We start from the raw sequence: 20,065 nt of genomic DNA, 5'->3' as shown, positions 1-20,065 counted from the left end.
ATTCTTGAACCCTTCCCCATCTTTGCTTCTGGGAGATTCTGCTTCTCTGGGATGCTCCTTTTATACCCAGTTATGTTACTGACCTGCTGCCAATCAACCTGATTAATTGTTAGATGTTTAATAAGATGTTTGTTTAGCATTATACAGCTTTTCCAGTCTTTTAAACAAAAACTTTGGCAGACCTGCTAAAGCACATACTGCAGGGCTGTGTGCTTCAGTGTTAGCCTATGTCTGTGTGTACACAGAAAGTCATAGTAACAGAGGTAATTAAACTTGGCAAGTAGTGATGAAAGCTTACATTGTATATTTCAGAGTATTTTTGCACGAATTGGAAAGAAATTTAACATTCAACCTATAGAAGCTGTTGATTAATGCTCACATTTTTCTCATTTATTTTTGCTGGTAGAATCAAATGAACAGTTAGAAATATGAAACCATCTAGTTAAAACACTGTGTTAAGAATTTTTGTTTCAGCCATGTTTTTGTAAGGTGGAACACACAGCAGTCTCTCATAACTTGTTTCAAATTTATAATTTATGATTATCATCTCTGGTACTCAGCAGAATACTAGGGACCACTGTTATCTTGGGCTTATCCTTTTTTCATGCAGCATCTTATGATTGTTACACTGATAAGTGTTACAGAAAATATGCAATGGTATAGCAATAGCTGGAAAAAAAAGTTGTTTTGTTAACTTTTGATTGCCTACACACAGATACATTAGCAGGGGTGGGCAACTATTTTTTACGGTGGCCACATGAGAAAACCAGCTTGAGGATGACCAAACACATTCTGTCAACTCTTTAACAAATTCTCCATCAGAAAATGGTTTGCTTGTTTTGGCAATTGTGTGAGCTAATATATAGCTTGCTGAATGAAGCTTACTAAAAAGACTGCTGTTTTTGAAGTCCAGCTAACAATTCATTTGCAGTCCTTGCCTTCTCCTGTCCAGATATGTTTCTGTATTTTTCAGCGTGCTTGGTCTTGAAGTGACAGATGGCTCAAGTTGTAGTCTTTGAATGCAGTGATGTGCTCTTTGCATACCAAACATTGTTTTTACTGCTAACCTCTATGAAAAAAATACTTTGGAGTCTAGGATTTGTTGAATGATCAACGTCTTGTTGTGGTTTTTTTTTTTTTAACCCATTCATGTTTGTTGTGTCTTTGCACAAAATACAGACAGGACACAGATTAACAAAAGGTGTCATCTTCCTTTATTCAATATAACATGAATCATAATTGAACCTTCCACAAAAAAAAACCTGCAACTTCCCGGCTGTCAGTCTCATTCCTTCTCTGTATCACGCCTTTTTCTGACGCAATATGCATCTGCATGGTCATATCTAGTATCTTTGTTGCAGACTGACACACCCAGGCAAGTACTTGCTGTTCACATCACTATGTGGAAACAGGAAAAAGGCACGCACTTTACTCGATTTTCTAGTTTAGTGTGATATTTGTCTTACCTTCCATGGGTCAGAGAAAACCAGACTATGGGCCACACCGTGCCCAGGTCTGCATTAAAGTCTTGCAATTGACTAATATGAATGATAGAAATAGAAAGCCTTTATTGTCATTGTAAAAAAAAAAATTACAATGAAATTATGAGCGCCACTCCAGCTGGGAACAAAAAAGCAAAGGACACTACTTTTGTGAAAGAAAAATGAAAAAAACTACAACACATAATACACGCAAGAAGAACAACACAAAAATAATAAAATATAAAAATGTTACTGCACTAAAGGATATTGCACATTAAGCCCAGTTTATAGAGAACCGTATATTATATGTAAATAATATACTTAAAAAGAAATGAGACAAAAAAAAAGGAAACCAGCAGTAATACAATAAATCCATTTCACTGGGGAGTAGCTGCACAAGCGCAGCAGCAGTATGTATAAGTCTGTTTCCCAGCACTTTCCAAAAATTGTTTCACTCGCCTCAATTCACTTATTTTTGTTCAATGTATTTATGGCAATTGGAAAGAAACTGTGTCTGGATCTGTCGGTCTGTGCTTTCAAAGATCTGTAACACTGACAGGAAGGCAACAGATAACACAGGTGGTGACCAGGGTGTGAAGGAGCCATCATGATATTTGTGGCTCTGGTGAGATAGTGGGAGTGGGCAGTGCCTTTCGGGGGGGCAGACAGCGGCCTGTGATTTTTTTTTTTGCGCTGACACGGTATTCCAGGATGCTTTTGATTGTGAGCAATAAAAAGCCACCAATAGTTTTGCTCCAAGTTGTTTTTCCTGATATTGAACATTTCATAGAATTTACAACAGTTTGAATAATTTGATTCTAAACTACACTTACTCACCAAATTATTTTGTTACTGAGAACTAGTAACTAGTTTCTTTGTCTCACTTTGTATTACAGTTTGCAGATATATTCATTGTCTGCTGCTTCATGTGTTTATTGTCTGACCTGTCATATTACAGTCTGTAGTCTATAGGAAACACACAGGTAAGAATTTCATTGTGATGCAGTCTTGATAGTATCCTTAAACTAAAAGAAAAAAAAAACAAATAGGTTTCAATGGAAATCTAACAGTCAAAGTGCGCCCTTGCATCTGTTAAGTGAGAAATTCATTAAATGATGTGTATCGAGTGTTTCATTATGAAAACTGTAGAAATGCACTGGGAAAATTGAAAAAACACAAAGTGTTATGAATGTAATAAAAGTAATCCGAATAATTGGTAGAACAGCAAACAAGTTTATTTCACGAGACATATGTTTTAATAATCAAAATGTACTAATATACTACTGAAAATGACATATTAATTGGTTTGTCAGTGGATGCTTATTTAGCTTTGTGGTGCTTGCTCTCTAGACATCTCTTGTCTCGTCTATATTTGAGGCTTCATTAATCTTCAAATAGCTCCTCATTTTCTGTTTATAGGAGTAAGAAATGTGATTTATAAAACTACTCCCTTTGACTATTGTGAAGATATTTTAAAATGGGTGTTTGCTGCGCTATAAGTGTTGGAAACAACATAAACTGATAACACCTCTCATTGGAAATAAATTTCAAATCAAATTGAACTAGAATGATAAAGGGAATGACAGTGTAAACAAAACAGGATAATAGTCTGGTATGTTTTGTCTGAGATAATTGAGTGCTAGCAGCACATCCTTAGGTAATCGAAGTCCTGGCTGTTCATTATGGACGAATGACTTTAAATATTTCTTTTCTATGGTACACAGGAGTATTAAGTACAGAGTACTAGTCACACATTTCTGAACTGAAAATTACTAGCCAGAAAAAATCTTTTTACAATTATGTTAATGGTGGCATATTTCTTTTATGTTTGTAGCATTTCACAATTGTTTGTTCCATTAGTTGTTTTAAATTCTTGTAATTCTTTTTAATTTTGTAGCATGTTTACATATATATACACTGTATATACAGTAATCCCTCCTCCATCGCTGGGGTTGCGTTCCAGAGCCACCCGCGAAATAAGAAAATCTGCGAAGTAGAAACCATATGTTTATATGGTTATTTTTATATTGTCATGCTTGGGTCACAGATTTGCGCAGAAACACAGGAGGTTGTAGAGAGACAGGAACGTTATTCAAACACTGCAGACAAACATTTGTCTCTTTTTCAAAAGTTTAAACTGTGCTCCATGACAAGACTGAGATGACCGTTCAGTCTCACAATTAAAAGAATGCAAACATATCTTCCTCTTCAAAGGAGCAAACAAATCAATAGGGCTGTTTGGCTTTTAAGTATGCGAAGCACCACGGCACAAAGCTGTTGAAGGCGGCAGCTCACACCCCCTCCGTCAGGAGCCGAGAGAGAGAGAGACAGATAAAAAAATCAATACGTGCCCTTCGTGCTTTTAAGTATGCGAAGCACCGTGCAGCATGTCACTTCACAAAGCAGCTGCACACAGAAGGTAGCCAACATGAAGATAATCTTTCAGCATTTTCAGACAAGCGTCCGTATTGTCTAGGTGTGCGAACAGCCCCCCTGCTCAATCCCCCTACGTCAGGATCAGAAAAAGTCAGCGCAAGAGAGAGAGAGAGAGAGAGTAAAGTAAGCCATCTAGCTTCTCAGCCATCTGCCAATAGCGTCCCTTGTATGAAATCAACTGGGCAAACCAACTGAGGAAGCATGTACCAGAAATTAAAAGACCCATTGTCCGCAGAAATCCGCGAACCAGCAAAAAATCCGCGATATATATTTAAATATGCTTACATATAAAATCCGCGATGGAGTGAAGCCGCGAAAGGCGAAGCGCGATATAGCGAGGGATCACTGTATATACTGTGTGTGTGTGTATATATATATATATATATATATATATATATACTGTATATGTGCATTTTTGTTATCCTGTGCTCATAATTTGTACAAAATTTCTGCACTGCTGTGTTACTCTTACAAGTGAATTATATGTATTGTTTTCATTTTTAGAGATGAATCTGCTTCAGCCACATACTATTATAAAGAAAAAACAACAAAGAACAAACAGGTTGTAGTTCCAAACTCAAGTCATGTTTCAGCAGATCTCGAAGCGAATTGGCTCTATTACAGATCTCTGAAACAAGGGGAACTTGAATTTCCACTTAGAAACAATCAGGTAATAAAAACTATTCTACATATATGTTGTTAATACTAATTTATATTTTGTTCTGCTTTGCTGTCAAAAATGTACACACTGTAATCACATCATTTGACTGTTTTGGCAAATGTTTGCATTTGTGAAATGTTACCACATACAGTGTCTACAGCATAAAATGTAGGACTTTTTCATGTTTTACTGTTTTAAAGCATTGAATCATAATGTATTCAATTACACTTTTTGACACCGATTATGGGAAAACACTCCTAAATTTAAAAGTAAAAAAAATGTACAAATTGACCTAAATTTATTACAGTTGTTGAACATTAAATAATGGACTTTACTCGCCTAAATAACTGCACAGCCATTTGGTTTTAGAAGTCATGCTGTTAGTTAAACAGAAAAAACCTGTGTGCAGTCAAGGTGTTTCAGGTGTCTGTGGTAGTGAACACAAAGGAACATTCAAGGCAACTCCATGGCAAGACTACTGGAAAATCCCTGACTATCCCTTAGTAGTCATTAAACATGGAAAGAATATGGCACAGCTCTAAATCATCTGAAGCAATCCTTAAAAACTGAGTGACTGTGCTGAGAGAGCACTAGTGACACAGGCCAAGAGACACTTGAAAACTCTGAAGGAGTTACAAGTTGCAGTGACTGAGATTGGAGAGACTGGGCAGACAGCTCTTGCTCTGGTGCTTCACCAGTTTTATGGGTGAATGTCTAAGACAAAGACACAGTTGGAAAAAAATGTCATATGCTATTTTGGCTACAGCTTGCCAGAAGGCAGAGATGATAATGTCCAGGCATTATTTATAGCCGAGGACTTAGCCTTTAGCTTTCAACTCCAGTAACCAAATTTTAAATCCCAGCGTATTGCTGTTTGTGTGGAGTTTTCCTGAATGGGTTTTTGTTTAGGTAGTCATGTTTTCCTCCCATAATCCAGAAACATTATAAGTAAAAATGCCAAAGATTTGATGACTTTTTTGATTACTGTTTTAACTTCAGGACTGGAGTTCGACACCCCTGCTTAAAAGTAACAGTGTCTAAGTCAGTAAATGAATTTTTAATGTATTCTCAGTTTTCGTTACAGTGAAGTTGTGTGTGCTTTTTTTTTTTTTTATAAGTCAAATTTATATTTGGTTAATATTTGGCTACATCAGTACCATTGAACACCATGCCCAACCCTGGCTAAACAAAGAAGTCAAAACTCGGTTTTCTCTTAAACCCCTCCAACAACCAACACAACTCCAAAGCTTGATTATGTTTAAGAGAGCATTAGAAACCCTAGAGAAAATATGCATAAACCCAGCATTACAGTACCTACCATCTGAAGACAAGAGCTGCTAATAATATACTTTGATTATTAAAATGGTTAATTCTTGTAGTTAGCCACAGATATAAATTAATTATTTTGTGCAATGCAGAAGTCAGGAGTCCTTTTATGCTGTGCTGATAAAGAAGAATATAGGCATAAACATACTTGGTCAAGGAAAATAAAGTTTAAGTTCAAATTCAGAATTTTTTAGGCTTCTGTAGTCTTTAAAGGTAAAATAGTGGTGATACACGACATAAGACACAAATAAATGTTTTCTTATGCAATATTTAAGTATCATTAAATAAAGAGGTAAAGTAAATTAACAATGAGTAACTTTTGTGCATACCGTGTACAGGTCGCTGTACTTGTTTAACATGGAATGACAGTTGGACTAAATAGAGCGTCATTGCACTCCTCATTAAATACCACAAACAAATTTCTTGCTCAGCAATGCAGAAGAAGCTTTTCACTTTGCCAAGGACAGCTAGAATGGCAGCATGTGCCTATGTTGTGCCTAAGTCACATGTTGTTGTTTTTTTTCTTGTTGACACAGTTATTGCTCAAGTTGTAAACTGTGTAGTCTTTATTTAAGGTTTTGTGAGTGGGGCTAATTTGTAGTTTCCTTATGTGTGCTTTATATGAGTTTAGATAGATAGAACTTCATTTGTATCGAGGAGAAACTTGCACTTATACAGAAGCTCAAGAAATACTCTAACAAACAATAAGAACAGCTATAGCCCTAAATTACACACACACACAAAAAAAGAACTTCCGACTTGGCTAAAGACAAAAAGAGCAGTCAGTGTCACCGGCATATTGTTGAAGGTATGAAGGAGCACCAGCAGCATTTCTAGACACATTCATTGCCTTGCAGGCAATTGCTTTTCAGCTTTTGGCTTCCCTGCTTGTTTCTCTACAGGTTTCAAAATAGGTGATCTTCAATTTATAGTGGCATCTTAATTACAAAATAAAATATTTTTCAGGGAAGTATAAAATAATAATAGCGTGCAAGTACAACTAAAAATTACAAAAACACGTTCTTTCAAAATGTTTTCTGTTTTTATATTAATAGGTGCAACAGAGAGCAAATGAATGTATAAAAGCTTTACATCTGCTCACTGACATCAACAAAGGAAGCATTGTGTTAAATGCCCTAAAGCTGCATTTTGATTGGACCAAATTAAAGGTAATGCAGAATGTATTAAATTAAATACAATTTGCTGAAATCTATTTTAAAGCTAAAAAGGAGAATCATGTCAAATAATTAGCCAATTTCTAGCTCAGTTGATTATTATTTTTTGTCTTGGATGATTTTTATTTAATGGGTGAATTTGTAAAATCATTTGCCTACAAAATGACAAGTAGTATATTTGGTATAGCTGTATACTTTTAAATGTATTCATTTCCAAACTTACTGACAACTTTGATAATAAAGAAGAAAGTTAAATGTATAAAATAAGGACTACTGAACTCAGTTTTACTGGTATTAGAAGTACTGCTGAATCTACAAGGGGTATTCAATCATTTATCTACCTGAGTATCATTTATTCATATTACAAATCTGAACTTGTCACTAGAAATCAATACAGTCTTGGCATGACACATAACTTCATATCAAGCACTCAGATAGAGAGGATGGCAAACACCTGTACCTGTGTGTCCATGGAGAATTTGATGGATTGGGAGCATTGCTCCATCATTAAATTTCTTGAAGGAAGATGATTCGAGAGCTGATTGAGGATGGCCCCCACACAGGTTTATGGAAGATTGTCATGTTATGGTTAATGTTATAACCCATGAACTTTGCATTTCAGCTAACTCCACTTCCACACTCATCCATACTCGTTTGATGATGTCAAATGTCAGTTCCCGATGAGATAGCCAAATGCTGACACCAAATTAGAAAGTATGTTGCCAGGAATTCAGTCACGAGAACTTCAACCTTCTTAGAGAAAGTTCCACTGATTTTTTTTTTTTTTTTTTTAACTCACAAATTGGTACTGGAGAAGAATTGTGGGTTCACCACTGTGACCCTGAAACCAACAATAGTCCATGCAATGGGAAAATTGTTCCTGGCTGCAAGAAATGTTTTGTGCAGCAGTCAACTGAAAAAGTCATGGCAGCATTTTTCTGGGATAAAAAGGCGTTCTGCTATGTGAATTCATACCACACAAGTCAGCCACCACTGGAGAAACGTATGCTTCCACAATGAAAATTAATTACAGCAGAAACACCATGGGAAACTGTCAACAGGCGTGTTGCTGCTTAACACAGTACAGTCGTATTATGGAGTATGTGAATTTCCCCTTGGGATTAATAAAGTTATCTATCTATCTATCTATCTATCTATCTATCTATCAATGGGGTCATGCTTTGTGCTTCAGAGCATGAAAACACTAGATGAATTCTATTTTGGTATTTCAGCTCATTTCATTGCCAGTGTGGACAAGCCAAATAGCCCCTTCATTTGAAACTTTCGATTTTTATCTGATACAGCTTTTAGTAGTGCCAGTATGCAGTTTCCTCCCATATCACACAGACCTAGATGCATAATTGTGGATGTGTGATAGGCATGACCCGGAATCGTATACGCTGGTTAGAAAATGAATGGATACTTGGACAGACCTCTGTAATCATGCTTGCTGTGATGTGAGAATGAAGGCAAAGCCAATAAAGTTCCTCTATTGGGACTGTGCAGGACACTGTATAAAAAAGCAATTAATCTCATCATCGTTTCATCTCCTCTTATAACTTCATGACACAAGTTAAATGATTACAACTTGCATCTGATTGGTCATATCATTGCTCTCTCTCAAAGCATGCACAAAAATATGTCTAAACTAATTCCAGAATTAAGTAAAAGTGGCAATAATGAAAGCGTATGTGTTTTGACTTTTGTACTTCTTTTTTTTTTTTTATAACAATAAGCACAATTATTGCAATTGTGTGCTGAAGTTCTCCTGCTTTGAATACAAAAGTATTTCCAGACATGACTTCTGCCGTTTTTCTGATGCAATGCTGTAGCCTTCCCACTGTGAGCCATTATATATAGTTTTAACTCCTGTATTATTGTGCCTTTTGAAGCAATTAGTGTACTTGCAGTCACATGAGCGTGGCAATAACTTCCACTTGGCAGTACCAATACTTAAAGCGGCTTGAGCATGGGAAAGGTGCTATATAAATAAAATGTAGTATTGTTATTACTCAAAAAAGCTAGAACTGTTATGTTGCCATAATTGTGGTATCAAGATAAGAAACGCTTACTGTGTGTCCTCAGCATGTTCTGAATGATAATGTAAAATTAACTTTTTACTGTGCCCTGATGAGTCATATTAGTCAGTAAAGATAAAGACAGAATTTTCTTATTAAAATACAAAAGCTTGAACTGTTAAAGGTGTAGTACTTCTGTTCATGGTTGGTTTAAAGTTAGCATATTATACTAACCTTGTAGAGGAAGAAATTACAAAATTTGTTTGTAAACTTGTAAACTATGGTAACGGATTCTTTCTATTGGTTAATTGTCAGTCCAGAAGGTACTGTATACCCATGAAAATTGTTTTGTCAAAATTGGCCTGTTGATCACATTTTATGTACCTTTATAATATTCTGCCTTTCCCAATTATTGTCCTCTGCAATTTAGCCACATATTCACATGCACTACAGAAGGCAAAAGACTCACTGTTTTCTAAGTTTAACGACCCACGTTTTATGTTTCAGGGTTCTATTGATATCTGCAGAACAGCAATCATGGGACATTCATTTGGAGGAGCTACGGTCATTCAATCTCTCAGCAAGGAGCCAGTGTTTAAGTATGTTTCATAATACGAAAGAAAATAATGGCAGACTATAAGCACAGTTTTAAATGTAGTAGAATCAGTACATCTGTGAAAATAATTGGACTGGAAGAAGTGAGGAATGTTATGAGAGGCATCTAGGCGTTCTGGAAAAAGGAGAATAAGAACCCTGTTAGTATGGGTTGCTTTGAGCTTCCTATTACTTGATTTGTGCTGTCTATGAGGGGAAAGCGAAAAATTGAGTAAAGCTATTCATTGATTTCTTTGATATGTCATCTAAAGTCTAGTTTGTTATAGGAGACCTAAACCCGGTTGACATTTACAGCCTCCTAAACAAGCCAGGATCAATCGATGCTGACAATATAAGAAGATTAACAAAGCTGATCATTTCCTTTACTGTCTCTGTACTTTGAGTAGAGATTTGAAGATCGCAATGTGCTTTTCTCAACAGAACTACTTAGTAATTTTTTTCAATTTATGCCTGTTTTTTGTGAAAATACTTCCTAGTACAGTATATGTTAAATTTATATCCTCAGCTTTCTATAGTCTTGTGATCTTGTTGAAGAATTCATTTAAGTGTAACAACTAATAGCCAATGTACGTACTCCATTCCTATTTTAACACAATGTCACCTACAAATTTTGGCTTATGTAAATTGAAAATATGCAGTTCCTTTGACTTTGCTTCTTTGCTCATATCATGCAGTAGGAGGACTGGTTCACAAATAGTTCTCTTAATTTTGTGCATAGTTGTTTTAGTGTCCTTGTAATGTGGAAATGAAAACTGCTCATAGGGTACCAAATATAACTTTTCAAGTGTGTTACAGTTTATGCATAACTTACGTTCACTTATAATCTACAGTAACCATTTCCTAATACCTTTTGGTCACTGTCCACTAGTTGTTTACTGATGCTCTTAGTTTTCTATCAAATGCAAATTTACCTAACTTGTTAGCTGCATTTTTATCTAAACTATTTATATAATTTTAAAAATTACACAACCTCTGCACTGGATCCCTTTGTATGCCACATTTTTGTAACCTGCACTAGTAGGAGAATAGAGTTTGATATTTCCTTCCTTATACAATAACCTATTTTCTGTATTTAAGCCAGTGGCAAACCTACCTGTGTACCACTCCGTGCTACTTGTACCGTAATTAGTTCTATTTTCATGAATGTTTATATAAAACTTCAACATCTTTTGCTTGCTTTTCCAACCATGTGACATTCTTCTGTTAAGCAAGGATGTTTAGGGAAAATGTCCCAACCTTGAGCTTTTCCTGTCAGTCTTAAAATATAACACTACATATTTATTAAAATAAATTATTTATTATAAAAGAAAAATGTGTGTTTCATTCTGTTTTACAGATGTGGTATTGCTTTAGACTCATGGATGTTACCCCTGGATGATGATGTGTACTCTAAAGTTAATCAGCCCATTCTTTTTATTAACTCTGAAAAATTTCAGTGGGTTGGAAATATCTTAAAAATGAAAAAGCTGGATTCAGAACGCATAGACCGAAAAATGATTACAATCAAGTAAGATGTTACATAATGTATTAGCAATGCTTTTGTTATCAATTTTGATTTTCCCAATTAACAGAAAGCTATTTTACAAAATATTTTAAAATGTACATAACATTACAATAATTATAATGTATTAATATGCACAACTAGACATAGAGAAAGTATTATATCTTTATTCCATGTTTTGTCTTCAATGTAAAGACAATGTTAACCTCTTTGGTGTTAACCCCGAGCGTGATGTGGTTTAGAATTCTGTGGAATTAGGGTTTAACCTAAACCAGACTCTGAGTGGCATGTAATGATATGCCTTATAGTTTTAAGCCCAAATAACTGTTGGGACAATATTATACTGCCATCTAGTGAATGAAATAACATCATGCTGCAATAAAATGAACTTCTCTATACTTTATCTTCCACTTTATGGTAACGCTAAGGTGTAGCTTGTCAATAGCAAAATGAAACTGAACCATTGCTTGAAGTGAGCGATAGTGATGATGATGTGATATTTGGTCATCAGACATTGATGCATGATAAGATACTGTACAACTGAACTGCTTTGATATGCCCTGTGAATTCTGTCGTGTGAAGCTGTACCATTGTGTAACAGTACCTTTGTGACAAAAAAGCAAAATAATTGTGATCAAGTACAAGGACAAGCAAGATGTTAACCCCCTGAGCACTGTTCACAATACAACAACTGCCAGTATTCATGTCAGGGGAAATATGGAAATCACTAGACCTTGTACTGTTGTAGCTTGTGTCATGTACTGACACACAAACAACAGAAAAAATATTAAGAGCGCAAAGAAACACGATACTGCTGTCCTGATTACAGTGCAGGACTGTGCTTTGGTGACTGTCTCAAAACATTACACAAAGGGTGTGTACTAAATCTGTATCAGTAGAGCAGTGGACACCAGACATACCTTTTCTGCTGTATTTATGCTGATGTTCTGGTATTTACATGTATCTGTTGCGCAATATTTTGTCTTGTTGAAAAAAATTGTTTTTTTCACTCATTTTTCCTGGGGTTACTATAGGAGGGTTACTATAGGACTACTGGTGCATTAACTACATATAATTCCCATTTAAGAATTCTGAAACCTTATCATGAAAGCTTTAAAACACCTTCTTGTTTAAAGAATGTATCTTTCTCTAAATCCCCACCGACTTGTATAGAGGCACTGTGGAGGATACAGTGGCTCCCTGCATCACAGTCTGATATTTCAACTGCATATTACATAAATGTTAATACAAGACAACCTTCTCTTGGACCTTTACATGTGCCACAATGGGGAGTATCCCCCATTTATGTAAAATAACAGCGAAACTTTCTGTTCAACATTTCTTAAGGGAATAAGATGGCACTTTGCAGAACAAATGCGCAAGAATGTTCAAGAGGAGGGAACAAAACACTAATGTGTAGAAATCTTATAAAAATGTACCTAAAGAGGTACAATACAGTATTTGCGTTAAAAAGGTTTTCACCAAGTGTTACATAAACTTGGGAAAATAAGATCAGTTTTAATGCATTATTTTTGTTAACTTATATTTTTCCAATGTATATTGTATTATCAAAGTACAAACATTTAAATGGTTTTAAGAAATAAGTAATTTCTAGAAAATACTGTAAGTTTGCAATTAAAGCACATATAATTGTGGACCACCTTCTTGTTAACAAAATGGATACCCAGATAGTATTGTTTGTCCCAAGAGAAAAAATTTAGCTTTTTACAGAAGCTCAATAAACTAATGCATAAATATTATAATAAACAACCCAGTCAAATACACTTGGCTAAAGATAAAAAGAGTAAGGCATTATAAAGGTGTATTGCCATTGGTATCAAGGAGTCCCAATAGTATTTCTTGACACACTTCTGCTAAATAATTCTTTGGCTGAAAACATTCTAGATCTCTGCCCCAGGGATAATGTAAAAGCAGCATAATCAAATAGCATACCACGTCAGAATCTGTTACAAATAGGATATTACTAACTCCTGGCACAAAACAAAAATAAATTAATTTTGTGCTTAGGCAAAAATACTCTTCACTTTCCTAACCGAAGGATTTCAAAAGCCATTTATACAAAGTGAAAACCCACAATTGTGCATTAGGATACGCCTAGAAATGAATAGAGAGATTAAAAATAGTTCAATATGCCATTATTGTATTTATTTTCATTTTCTGTTGCATTCAAGGATGGTAAAGTTTTACCTAAACTGGCAATGTAGCAAAGAGCAAAATGCAGCATGTTAACTAGGCCAAGTTAACAATCGGCAGGCTAAACAGCACACTCCTTGTTTGTTTTGTGAAAAGTAAAGATGCCTTTGTTTATACAGGATATTACATTTTGAAAAGGTTAATGTAGTTATTGTAATGCTGTTACTAGATAAATTGACATGTAGATCTATAAAGTTAAATGTTTTTCTTGATTTGTGCTTCCAGTGTATGCTTCTACCTAAAACAATGTTTTGCATACTTTTTTTTGACAGGGGAACAGTGCATCAGAGTTTCCCCGATTTTACATTCTTAACAGGCAATTGGATTGGAAAGCTTTTCAAATTAAAGGGAGACATCGACCCCATCACAGCCATGAATCTCTGCAATAGAGCATCACTTGCATTTCTTCAAAGACACTTAGGTAAGAGACCATAAAGGCTGTTAACTTCTTCTTTCGGCTGCTCCCGTTAGGGGTTGCCACAGCGGATCATCTTCTTCCATATCTTTCTGCATCTTATTCTGTTACACCCATCACCTGCATGTCCTCTCTCACCACATCCATAAACCTTCTCTTAGGCCTTCCTTTTCCCTGGCAGCTCTATCTTTAACATCCTTCTCCCAATATGCTCAGCATCTCTCCTCTGCACATGTCCAAACCAACACAATCTTGCCTCTCTGACTTTTCTCTCCCAACCGTCCAACCAGAGCTGACCCTCTAATGTACTCATTTCTAATCCTATCCATCCTCGTTACACCCAATGCAAATCTTAGCATCTTTAACTCTGTCTCCTGCTTTCTGGTCAGTGCCACCGTCTCCAACCCATATAACATAGCTGGTCTCACTACCGTCCTGTAGACCTTCCCTTTCACGCTTCCTGATGTCCGTCTGTCACAAATCACTCCTGACACTCTTCTCCACCCATTCCACCTGCCTGCACTCTCTTTTTCACCTCTCTTCCACAATCCCCATTACTTTGTACCACAACTCCTCTCAAGGTACCCTGTCATATGCTTTCTCCAGGTCCACAAAGACACAATGCAACTCCTTCTAGCCTTCTCTAAACTTCTCCATCAACCACCTCAGAACAAGCATCACATCTGTGGTGCTCTTTCTTGGCATGAAACCATACTGCTGCTCACTAATCATCACCTCACTTATTAACCTAGCTTCCACTACTCTTTCCCATAACTTCATGCTGTGGCTCATCAATTTTCTTTCTCACCCATTGCACACCCAACTTGCACTGCATATGCACTAACAACATTCATCATCACACCTCCAATTTCCAGCTTCATAATCATTACTCTGCCTGACACTTTTTTCACCTCTGAAACACTCTTGACATACTGTTCCTTCAGAATAACCCCTACTCCATTTCTCCTCCCATCCACACCATGAACAGGGGTGGGCAGATTCAGTCCTGGAGGCCCGCAGTGACTGCAGGTTTTTGTTCCCACCCAATTGCTTAATAAGAAGCACTTATTGCTCAAGTAACACTACAGCTTCACTTTAGTTGTCTCGCTCGTTAAGATTTTGAACCCTTATTGCTTATTTTAGTCTTAAACAGCTGTATTCTTGGTTTTTAATTGCTCCTTATTAGTAATTAGATGCGAATGACAAAATAAAGCAGCATTTCTCCATTTACTTTGTTTCCATTTACACCTGTGTGTATTTATCATGCACTATTGGGTTTAATTAAATACTTGGAAGGAAAGTGAAGAGAAAAAAGTGAAAGACTGAGTATTACTCATACATTTTAGACTTCAAATCATTTTAATGATATCCTTTGAAAGGAAAAAAAAAATCTAGGATATGAGAATGACCTGACATGGCATGAGTTAAAGCACTGGCAAGCCATGAAATTAAATAATTGACAAGGATTGGTTTTTAATTAAGCAACTGGGTTGGAACAAAAACCTGCAACCACTGCTGCCCTCCAGGACTGAATCTGCCCACCCGTGCTTGATCCACCTGGCCTTACTCCCCTTCAATTTAGTCTCTTGCACACACAATATATCAACCTTCCTTCTCTCCATCATTTCTGATAACTTTCTCCCCTTACCAGTCATACTGTCAACATTCAAAGTTCCTACCCTCAGTTCCACTCTCTTTACCTTCCTCCTCTCCTCCTGCCTCCGGACATGTCTCCCCCCTCTTCTTCTCCTTCTTTTTCGGCCAACAGTAGTCCAATTTCTGCCAGCACCCTGTTGGCTACAAGTACTGGTGGTGGTCGTTGTTAACCCGGGGCTCGACCGATCCCGTGTTTCAATTTGTATTGTTGTCCGCATGTTGATTTGGCAAAATTTTACACCGGATGCCCTTCCTGGCGCAACCCTCCCCATTTATCCGGGCTTGGGACCGGCACGAAGAAACACACTGGTTTGTGCATCCCCTGTAGCTGGGTTACCATAAAGACTGCTAATTTGTAGCATTTCCAGTCTAAGATTAATACATCTTTAGTGACAGTGCTTTTATACAACAAATATTTACCTTGCTTTTCACAATTATACAGTATCACAATATAAAAAGATCTAAAATCTTATTTTAGCTTTAGTTTGCTCCAAAAATATATTGGAAGGAATTTAAACAAAGCATAAGCACTGTAAGACCATATCCTTGTCTGTATTTTTAAAGAGAGAAAAGAGAGGAACAAGATATGTGCATAGAAAACAGAGTAAAGTCCATTCTTGTAAGTGTTAAATGAATTTTGCATTTTTTTTGCCCACCAAATAGCTGAGATATAATTTTAAATATAAGCATGTGTCTATAGAAATTTCTCAATTGGTATGTTTCTGCTTGTTCTTTCCATGATCGGTTTCCCCGTCACACTGCAAATCCAACCCACATTCCTTCTTTTTCCCGAAGAATAAAATGCCAACCTGATCATTTAATTTCTACTTTTCACCTGCCATAAGCAAAATAAACTTCTTTACAAAATCTCAGTGATATCTGAATGTTTGATTTATCTTTTGTCTATTTCCATCTTAATACATCCCAAAGCACTCATTTGAACAAAAAAAGTTACAAAAAAAAAAAATAGGCAAGCCGGTGGATCCACAATATTAAGGCAATGACTTTGGTGTTGCCAGCAGCATTTCTGGGCAGATGACGCATCTCCTAATGCTTATTAATGCTGCCTGGCCCCCTCCTAAGGTGTTTGAGTGACTGGTTATCAATAGGTTGGCAAAAGAGGTTTATCTTGTGGCCAATTTGAGCACGGGCGCAAAAATCTTTTTTTATACTGAAGAATATTAGGTCTTTGGTGTCCGTCCATTAGCTATATTTACAGTGCTTTCTCTGCTCCGATACCAAATATCATAATATGGACCAGGATCACAAGTCCTTGTTTACACGATTCATGTGAAAAGGCAACCAAATTCTTTCTGACCTTATTTCTGTACTGTGTGTTTACCAAGCAAATCTGCTATTGACCCAGGTCTACAGCTATATCAGCAATCCGTACCCGTCTAGCCCTCCGCAGTAAAGGCAAGTTACAGCACAAACAATGGCAAATTAAATCAGAAAGTTGAGAAGGCGGAAGTGAGCGGGGGCAGACACTTCATGAGGATCTGTCAGGATTGCTGCTCAGGGATGAGATGGGGTGGTATGTGCCACTCGACCCTCATTTGTCTCCCAGTGATCAACTTGTATGTTATGACTGTGGTATATTCTACAAACTCTGTACCACTTCAGTATTACTATTGAACTACTGAGATAATTATTAATATTGTTCTACAAATTGTTCATAGCTGCAAAATTACTTCCACTTCCCTAAATCTTACACTTTTTTAAAAGGGTTTATTTAAGTTTGGAAGTACTAGATGAAAACAATTGTTAACAGATTTGAACTTTACATTACAGAGTTCATCTCCAAACTAATCAATTTTTTAGAGGTTTCCACAGGAATGCTTTGGAAAAGTTTGAATGTGTTTTTAAGAAGACAGATTAATTTCTCTCATAAAAATGAACTCTGATGCCTTGTTAGTCTCAAATTTATCAGTGACATTTCCAGAATAGATCATGAATAGGCGACATCCCCAAACAAGGCACTTTACAGGAAAACACAGGTTTTACAATAAGAATTTAATCTCTTAACAACAAAAGAAATTGAACAATTCATCTGTAAATGGTGACATCATTATTATGAACACAGACAGAAGACTAATAAGATTTTAGTTCAAGAAATCCACAAGAAGGAAGTTCACAATGCAACTGGAGATGCAAATCATTGACCATAAAAAATATAACTTACACAATTAAGGAGAACTATAAGTCCTTATATCTCACTGAGTTTAAAGAAGACGAGACACAATCTAAGGTTTTTTTTTGGACACAAAACAAATATCATAGCTGGATATTCTTAATGTAGAGGAAATGGACAAACCTCGGACACTCTCAGAATTACTGGATGCGATCAATTCACCCCAAAGTGGGAAAGCATCAGGCCCTGTTGGCTACCCAGTGGACTAATAGCTAGAAGGACTGAGAAAGTGCTTCCTTCTGTAATGTCACACGCCCAAACCCATTAATTAAAGGCATACCCTTTGCTTCAAACCTTTGGCGGCAGATTTTTGAGGGTGACTATATTACATTAAACAAACACATCAGAGATGCTGTTACCTTTAGATGCAGAAAAAATTTTTGATAGTCGAATGGGACTACCTATTCACCACATTGCACAAAGTTGAGTTTGGTCCAAATATATAGTATCTGTATGGATAAAATTACTTTATACCAGTCTAGACAGCTCAGTTCATATTAGCAATATAAATTCAAACTATCTCAAATAGAAAATGGTACATGACAGGTGTGCCCTCTATCACCACTGCTTTATGCAATAGCTGTTGAGCCATTGGCCACTTGTAAAATACATGAGCGATAAAGGCAATTACCAGAGGATTCGAAATAGAAATATCACTATACACAGAAGATATGGTACTGTATATATCAGATCCAAAAAACATGGCAAGTCATGTCAAAAGGTCTGGAGGTGCATTTCAGAGAAAGAATACCAGAGACGTATGTAAGGAATGTCCTGGATATGTATGAGGGAGTAAGGACTTGGATTAAAAGCAGTGTTGGGGTAACAAAGTAGGTCTGCACCGGGATCTTCTTTTAAGTCCTTACCTCTGCAGGGATTTTGATTAATAATCACTAAAACAGCCACCCAGGAACATGCCATATTAATGTGGGATTAATCCAATAATTTGGCAAGGCTCCTACTTTATTTACCTTACCATTCTTTGTGGTAGGAGGTGGGACTCTTCCCTTTAGACTTTTATCAAGGTAACTGAGGCACATTTGTTTTAAGAAACAGAATACTACAATTTATTGATAAACATAAAATATAACTACATATATGTGTTGGCATAAGACTGAACACAGACAGACTAGACAGACAAACATATAACGTATAGGCTGGTTGTTTACTGGTATTTAGAGTTCTGCTTTACCTTGGCACAGATAAATACATTTACAATACATGTCTTTATGGATGATGTCTCATGGTGTGTGGAGTTGCTTTGTTGTTGCTCCGGGTTCAAGTAAAGAGACTCTTCATGCATTGGACTGCACTGTCTTTGCTGCCTCCTCTGCTTGCTTTCTATTTTTAGGCCATTTGCTGTACTGTCTGTGACTTTGAGACAAACATTACTTCCGGTTACAAAAGCAATGTCTTCTAATCAGTGGGTCCTTCTGTTCATCTAAGTTGTCATTCCTTGAATTATGTGTCTTTGTCCTTGCTTGAGTACAAGAGGTCTAGGTCTGCAGAGGGGCCTCTGGATAGAGGTCAGATCACCTCTGATTTACACCTTTGTTATTGGATGAAGTGCAAACAGATCCTGCTACAAGCTGGAGTTCAGTCACTTAGTTTTTTGAATGCAAGTGGGACTGTTGTGCAGCTGGGCCCCTGCACCCCTATTAAATCTGTTTTTTTAACTGGATGAGTACCACAAAGGCATTTTGGCCTACACCTTTTTGATCTGGTTATGGATGTGTTGAGTCATGAGATAAAAGACCAATCCCCGGGTGCATGCCTTTTCCTGCTGACACTGCGTTGTGTAGCACAAGAAAAGAGGAAGTTGGAAGAATGGAGAAGAGCTTTGGAAGATACAGGATTAAAGATAAATAGAAACAAGGTAGAATATGAGTTTTAATGATGATCAGGATTCAGAAGTTAGCCTGCAGGGAGAGCTATTGAAAACAGTGAATAAATTTAAGTATCTGACACCAGTGTTAGCTCAAGATGGAAAACTAAATGCAAAGATAATCCATACAGTACAGTGTAGATGGAAAAACTGGAAGAAGGTAGCAGGAGTATTGTGTGATCAAAGAATTAGGGCGAAGATTAAAGGTAAGGTTTTTAAGGCAGTGGTAAGACCAGAAATGATGTATGGAGTCGAGACTTGGGCAGTAAAGGGAACGCAGGAGAAGTTGGATGTGTCAGAAATGAGAATACTGAGATGGTTGCATGGAGTTACATCTAGGAAACTAGGTTGAAGTGCTATGTACATGTGAGGAGGAGAAACGATCAATATGTTGTCAAAAGAGTGATGGGAATGGAAAGTGAGGATGCCAAAGCAGAGAAGAGCTGAAGGAAAGGGGCTTGACTGGCAAAGAGATACAGGACCGAGCTGTT

General features: G+C 36.7%; 1 protein-coding gene across 2 annotated transcripts in view; it reads left to right on the top strand.

Moving 5' to 3' along the window:
- The window catches only part of pla2g7 (phospholipase A2, group VII (platelet-activating factor acetylhydrolase, plasma)), a 52,249-nt gene that overhangs the window by 30,641 nt on the left and 1,543 nt on the right, over positions 1-20,065 (top strand). For both annotated transcript variants that reach the window (XM_028796800.2, XM_051924534.1), the window contains exons 6-10: positions 4,422-4,587; positions 6,960-7,073; positions 9,605-9,696; positions 11,049-11,219; positions 13,700-13,848. In XM_028796800.2, the coding sequence (XP_028652633.1) occupies positions 4,422-4,587; positions 6,960-7,073; positions 9,605-9,696; positions 11,049-11,219; positions 13,700-13,848 (692 nt within the window). The remainder of the gene's footprint in view (positions 1-4,421; positions 4,588-6,959; positions 7,074-9,604; positions 9,697-11,048; positions 11,220-13,699; positions 13,849-20,065) is intronic.

This window comes from Erpetoichthys calabaricus, chromosome 3, assembly GCF_900747795.2.
Source record: "Erpetoichthys calabaricus chromosome 3, fErpCal1.3, whole genome shotgun sequence".
Taxonomy (NCBI): Eukaryota; Metazoa; Chordata; class Cladistia; order Polypteriformes; family Polypteridae; genus Erpetoichthys; species Erpetoichthys calabaricus.
The sequence above is the reverse complement of the archived record's forward strand: the minus strand, read 5'-3'. Positions and strand labels throughout refer to the sequence as shown.